The 6,000-nt window shown below is 33.4% G+C and overlaps 2 protein-coding genes across 2 annotated transcripts; both read right to left on the bottom strand.

The window, feature by feature from the left end:
* Positions 1 to 224: 224 nt before the first annotated feature.
* LOC127082736 (uncharacterized) lies at positions 225 to 2,840 on the bottom strand. Its single transcript, XM_051022969.1, has 4 exons — positions 2,632 to 2,840; positions 2,025 to 2,455; positions 1,535 to 1,825; positions 225 to 653 (listed from the first exon to the last, which is right to left on the bottom strand). The coding sequence occupies exons 2-4, from the start codon at positions 2,409 to 2,411 to the stop codon at positions 444 to 446; spliced, it is 888 nt and encodes a 295-aa protein (XP_050878926.1). The 5' UTR covers positions 2,412 to 2,455; positions 2,632 to 2,840; the 3' UTR covers positions 225 to 443.
* Positions 2,841 to 3,416: 576 nt separating this feature from the next.
* Positions 3,417 to 5,218, bottom strand: LOC127082709 (uncharacterized). The gene is made up of 6 exons (XM_051022937.1): positions 4,824 to 5,218; positions 4,560 to 4,739; positions 4,404 to 4,485; positions 4,204 to 4,311; positions 3,948 to 4,109; positions 3,417 to 3,847 (listed from the first exon to the last, which is right to left on the bottom strand). Exons 1-6 carry the CDS (start codon positions 5,073 to 5,075, stop codon positions 3,645 to 3,647), a joined length of 987 nt encoding a protein of 328 aa, XP_050878894.1. The 5' UTR covers positions 5,076 to 5,218; the 3' UTR covers positions 3,417 to 3,644.
* Between the last annotated feature and the right edge of the window lie 782 nt (positions 5,219 to 6,000).

Genomic DNA, 6,000 nt, shown 5'->3' with positions numbered 1-6,000 from the left:
TGGTGGTAGAATGTGGATATTCACTATGGATAAGAGAACTTGAGAAACCACAATTCGATGACACCAAATTCGAGCATAGAAGTGACACAAGTACAAGACACATACAGGACAGAGACAATAACAAACACAGATATACATGCAATAATGTAACCATGAGAGTTACAAAACTAATCAGAAACTATCGTCCTAAGAAAGTGTCACAAACATGATAGTAGATATGAAGCGATTAAATATTAGCCAAGTTTCTTTAGTAGAGCTGAAAAATTACAGTCACCAAAACGAGGGTGAGTTTATGGCAGTGGAGTATGAACAGCCTAGTACAATACAATTATACAAAATAATATTCTTTACCAAAAGAACACATCCACATAGCAATATAGCATCAATGTTTTCATGTTTCTAGTGGCAAAATAAATAACTCGAGTTCTTTATTTTTTACCATATCATTCATCTTTCTTGTTTTGTTTAAGCATTTTTTCAACTTCTCCGCTATATGGTGAAGCATGATAAGCATACTGTTGAAGAACAGAAAATACCACCATTTCTACACAAACCAAAATATTCTGCATTGCTTCCTCGATGTGCTCCACGTCTAATTTCAAATGACGAGATTGAATCACGCCAGCTGCTACTAAACCGTCCAGCACCATTCCCTGTATAATACAGCCCAAACAAAGTTGCTGTCAGAAAAATCCTAATAAATTGTAACTAGTATGATACCAACATTTAAATTCAAAACTCTTTTGGGTTTAAAATTTGAGACATAACCAGACACTTCATTTCGAAAAAAATCCCAAATAAAACTCAGAAAACGGTTAAAGTTTTGGCTTGACATATTACTAGCTAGCAAAAATCCTCAGCAGTCTCAAAAGATTTTGTCATCATTAGTCTCCAAAGAACATGATTCTTAGATTATGGGCCAAATCATAAACTTTAATCTGATCAAGTGTTATCACAAAAAAGTTAAAAGAAAGAAAACAAAGTTGAGAATCACTTGACAGACTAATTAATTGGATCGATTATATGCGTTAAGAGTATTTATCAGTAATTTCTGTATTTGTATTAATCATGTATTTGTATTAATCATGTATTTGCATTATTGATTGTGCCCGTAAATTCTTTAGTTGTTTGTATCAGTTAACTGCTAAATCTGTTGGCAGTGTAGTTGCGAGTTAACTTGGCTATCCAACTAGCTTTCTGTACTCTATAAACTCCACAGTGGCCAGAATAAAACTCAGCAATTTAGGTTGTTCGGATTTTAAATCCTATCTACGTATAACAGAAAGTAGTCTGTGTAGATTTCTTGCACTAACTTTTCTATGCGCTGTAACTGTATTCAGCTTGTTCTATGATCTCTTTAGCACTGACACCGGTGTGTCCGCGTGTGTGTTAGTGTCAAACGCCGACACTTATCATTACATTCAATTTATTCATTTTTTCAAACTATTACCAGTGTCGGTGTTGTGCCCAGTGTCCGTGTTTGAATGTATCCGTGCTTCATAGCCTATGATTATATAAATGATAATAAGTTTACCTGCCAAAAGCAGAAGAAAACAATTCCTTTGATGCACAGGAATTTCGCTAGAGGTTTGTGTGGTTCCAGTTCTTTAGCAAACAGATGGTAAAAGATCACCAGAGAATACAAGGCCAACGAAACAGAAATATTGAGAATGATGGTGAAGATCCAGCTCAACCAATTCGGATAGATCCCAAGTAGCTGAAATGTAATCATCAAAATGGAACACACCGGACGGGTAAAAACAAACTGCCATGTCCAATATTTCAGAAGCTTCAGATTATGATGGTTCAGCCGAACCGAATGAGGCTGCAAAAATCAATTAACAACACTAGTATGAATGAATATACCAGAACCTCAATAACAGATGCCGAATTGTCTTAGGCCTATAATTTCAAGAACAAAATCTTTGATTCACTCATATAATAACCAAACATCAAAGAAACATGCAAGTAGAACAAAATCAACACATCCAAAACTGAGAGTACTACAAAAAAGCAGGTCATACCTGAAAAAGTGTCATAGGAAAAGAGTGATGAATTTCCCTTCCTTTAACTTCATCAGGCACAACATTCCCACTAATAGATATTTTCAAGTAACTATACATCAAAGCCAAAAACTTAGCAATGACAAGAGCTTCATAGCATTCTTTAACAGACTCCAAAAATGTGAAAAACTCTCTACTTCCTCTAATATCCAAGAGACCCACAAAGGATACAATAGCATAAATAGGAGCCATGAGGATTATAATGATAATAGCCTTTTGTTCTTTTGGATTCTTCCAATAGAAAAGATGCTGAGAAAGTAACTGCATAGTGAAATGCATAGAAAGCATGACACAGAATGCAGATCCATACACAGTAATCTGTGCAGGACTGAGTTGGGTTAGATCCATCACAAAACACACAACTCAATAAACGAAAGCTTGAATCTTTCAACCTGTAGAAGAAAATTCAGTAATGATTATTTCATTGGGGCTTAATGGGTCACTCTAATTTCGTTAAAAATACCAACAAAAAAAAAACATGTATGATTGACAACAGATTAAAGTAGTTCGTGAGGAACAAGGATTGTTCCGGTTCGGAAAAATTAAAGTTGATTGGATTGGAACAAACCTTAATGTAATCGCCGCTGAGATGAACCGAGGTTGTTTGTTTGAGTCAAAACCTTGTTTCAATGGTCAATAATAATGTTTAATAATCTATCAAATAACCCCACGTGTTGCACCAACCAGATCTAACCGTCATTAACAAGAGCTGATTTATGTTAATTCAGCTAAGTAAAACTTTGATTTTGGCATGGGTTTAACATAATAACAAAAATAGAGTTCTATACCAAAAAAAAACGGGGGTTTGAATATACTTTTCTTACAACTTATTGAATTTTGACTCTACAAAATAAATTTTATTCAAATTTATAAATCTAAATAATTTTATCAAATGTGATTGGATTATTTTATTTTTAAACTAAATAGTTTTGAAAGTGTAAATTTATAAAAAATATATTTAATTATTTATAATACCGACATGAATTATTAGTGTGAAAAAAATTGCCAACATAATATTTCATCAACAATTCTAGAAATCCAGCCGACATAAATTTATAAATATCTTATTATTTATTGCAAAAGAAGAGGACTTGAATATTCTTTTTATTAACATATGACCGGCTGACATAAATTTACTATATCATGTTATGCATAAATCAAAATCAATTTAATAAAGATTAATTTTGTTTAACTAAAGAAAATATTAAGTAACTTATTTTGAAATATATTTACAAAAGGTTAAACAAAAACATTTGTATAAGCAGTGAAATAAAATAAGCAAGTAAGAAAAATAAAAACAGAAGAAAGAAATTCAAACATGATCCCTAGTACACAGTTAGTAACACATTTAGCTGAAAATTGTAAAGCAGGACTTTATTTAACAGAAACCAGAATACACAAAGGTCTAATCTCAAATGATCCAAAACAATGTGGTAACATGTACATCAATCAAACAAAGATCTAAACTCAAATGATCCAAAATAATATGTTGTTTCATGTACATGGATAGAACATAGGTCTAAAACTCAAAAGATCCTATACTGTTTCATGTACACATCGATCGAGTATTGACCATGGTTTTCATGGCTTAAGCAATATCTTCCCAATCTGGTGACCAGTTTCCACAAGCCGGTGAGCCTCATCTGCTTCAGAAAAAGAGAAACATTTGTGGACCACAGGCAATATCATTCCATCTACTTTCCCAATTGCAGGCCAAAGATTCTTCTTCACATCTTCAATGATCAATTGCTTGCTTCTAGCACTCCTATTTTGCAAGTAACCCCCTGCACATAATCCATGTTTATCCTATTTACCAAACCATGTTTTTACTTGAATTGTGTATGCAAAATACTTACATTCAGAAAACTAAAAAGACTGTAATACCTTGGACAGTGAGACGCTTGTTAACTAAAACACTTAGATCCATCTGTGTATACAAAGTCGCCCCTAGAGCGCCCATAATGAAAAGCCTTCCATTAACGTTTAAGCTCTCAATATTTTTCTGAAAGTAAGGTGTTCCGGTACAATCAAGAATCACATCAACACCTGCAACCGCGTCAATGGTGTAATATTACTAGATGAGTCTCTATGCAACCAATCAAAAAACAAAGATATCAAGAATTTACACCATGCTTCATACCTCGACCACGCGTTTCTTTCTTCACCCTTGCAGCAAAGTCCTCAATTCTGTAATTGATCATAACATGGGCTCCTAAACTCTCACAATAAGATAGCCTCTCTTGATCACCTGCATAGTAATATCTAGAATCAAATTTCTGCAAACATCGCTTGGAATTTCAATACTGTCAAAATTCAATAACAAGAAAAGAAACAGTGAACCTGCAACAACAAATACTCTTGATCCACCCAACTTAGCTGCCTGAATTGCAAATGCGTCGATTCCACCAGAACCTCCATGAATCTGAGAATGCATAAAGTTAAGCAATACGAAGATAAAAGATCAATAACAAGGCAAGAATCAAGAACCATGCTTACCAACAAGGTTTCCCCTCTACATAATCTGCTAGTGATAAAGACACTTAACCAGACAGTACATGCAGCGAAGGGGAGACTGGCTGCCTCCTCGAGAGAAAGCTCGGTTGGAATCGGAAAAACTTGTCCCTCACGAACAGCTACTTTCTCAGCATATCCAGCTCCATCAAGAAGAGCACAAACCTGTGAAAATATCCAGTCATAATCAAGGTGAATGACTAATTGAAATGGAATTGAAATAAAATGAATGGATGAATCTGTATATACCTTATCACCAATTTTCCAATTGGAGACGTTTTTACCGACGGATTCGACAACTCCAGAACATTCAAAACCTAGGAAAAGAGTTCCACCTAAAGGGAAACGGAAAGCGCCTCGTCGGAGAGAAATGTCGTCTCTGTTAACGGCGGCGAAGTGGACTCTGATGAGAACTTGATCGTGTCTGAGTTGAGGTTCGTCAATTTCTTGAACTTGCAGAACTCTAGGTCCACCAGGTAGGGGTACTGCAACAGCCCTCATTTTCGGTTTTCTTGGAGTTGGGAATGTGGTTGTTTGTTACTACGATGAAGATCTTCTAGTAATTTCGATTTCTGAATGTTACAACACAACTGTACTTTATATAATGTATGAAGTTGAAACGACTCTAGTACTCGTACTTCCGACTCTTTAAATGATCGAACTTGAAACGATTCTTGCTTCCCAAGTTTGTTATAACAACGTTGTCTTGTCTTGTTGTGAGTTAGTTACTAGACATCGTTAATGTAAACAAATTAGTTTTGTTAGTTACTTACTTATTAGTCATCATGCAAAGTGTAATTTAAAAATTATGATAATTGGAAGAAAAAACTTAATTCTTCAATTAAATATGAGAATGTCACGTGCCAATTCATTTTCACGGTCACTACGACATGTAAAATCTTATAAAAAATATTGTTCACTTCAAAATAAAACTAAAAACTTGCATTGACTGAAAAATCCACAATATAGTATAAAGTATTTATCTAATGCACATATTATTATTATTATTATTATTATTATTATTATTATTATTATTATTATTATTATTATTATTATTATTATTATTATTATTATTATTATTATTATTATTATTATTATTATTTATTATTATTATTTTTTGATCTACCTAGTTGTAGGACAAGCTAATTAACTTTTAATTTGGATCTCTTAATCTTTTAAATTTGATTTTGTTGAATCTTAGGCGTGGTACTAAGTCTTGGTTATATTCCAAGTTGTAATGGGTTTTAGATTTTTGCATGACATTGAATCTGGTTGCTAAAGTTATTTTGTATAATATATGTAGGTAATTGTTAAAGTTTCATGGATGTATAGGAGCTTCTAGATATTTTCAAAGGTGCACAATACACTATTCTTATTGATGTTGGTTGATTACGAGGTATGATTGAAGTAAGTATTTGCGGTATAT

The sequence above is a fragment of the Lathyrus oleraceus genome, chromosome 1, assembly GCF_024323335.1.
Source record: "Lathyrus oleraceus cultivar Zhongwan6 chromosome 1, CAAS_Psat_ZW6_1.0, whole genome shotgun sequence".
Classification (NCBI taxonomy): Eukaryota; Viridiplantae; Streptophyta; class Magnoliopsida; order Fabales; family Fabaceae; genus Lathyrus; species Lathyrus oleraceus.
The sequence above is the reverse complement of the archived record's forward strand: the minus strand, read 5'-3'. Positions and strand labels throughout refer to the sequence as shown.

Coding starts and splice junctions, on each gene's coding strand:
- LOC127082709 (XM_051022937.1), bottom strand. CDS start 5,075: ATGAGGGCTGTTGCAGTACCCCTACCTGGTGGACCTAGAGTTCTGCAA. Junction 4,740..4,823: donor ATTGGAAAATTGGTGATAAG/GTATATACAGAT, acceptor ATATTTTCACAG/GTTTGTGCTCTTCTTGATGG. Junction 3,848..3,947: donor CAAGCGTCTCACTGTCCAAG/GTATTACAGTCT, acceptor GATTATGTGCAG/GGGGTTACTTGCAAAATAGG.
- LOC127082736 (XM_051022969.1), bottom strand. CDS start 2,411: ATGGATCTAACCCAACTCAGTCCTGCACAGATTACTGTGTATGGATCT. Junction 1,826..2,024: donor TTCCTATGACACTTTTTCAG/GTATGACCTGCT, acceptor TGATTTTTGCAG/CCTCATTCGGTTCGGCTGAA. Junction 654..1,534: donor TTTTCTTCTGCTTTTGGCAG/GTAAACTTATTA, acceptor TGTATTATACAG/GGAATGGTGCTGGACGGTTT.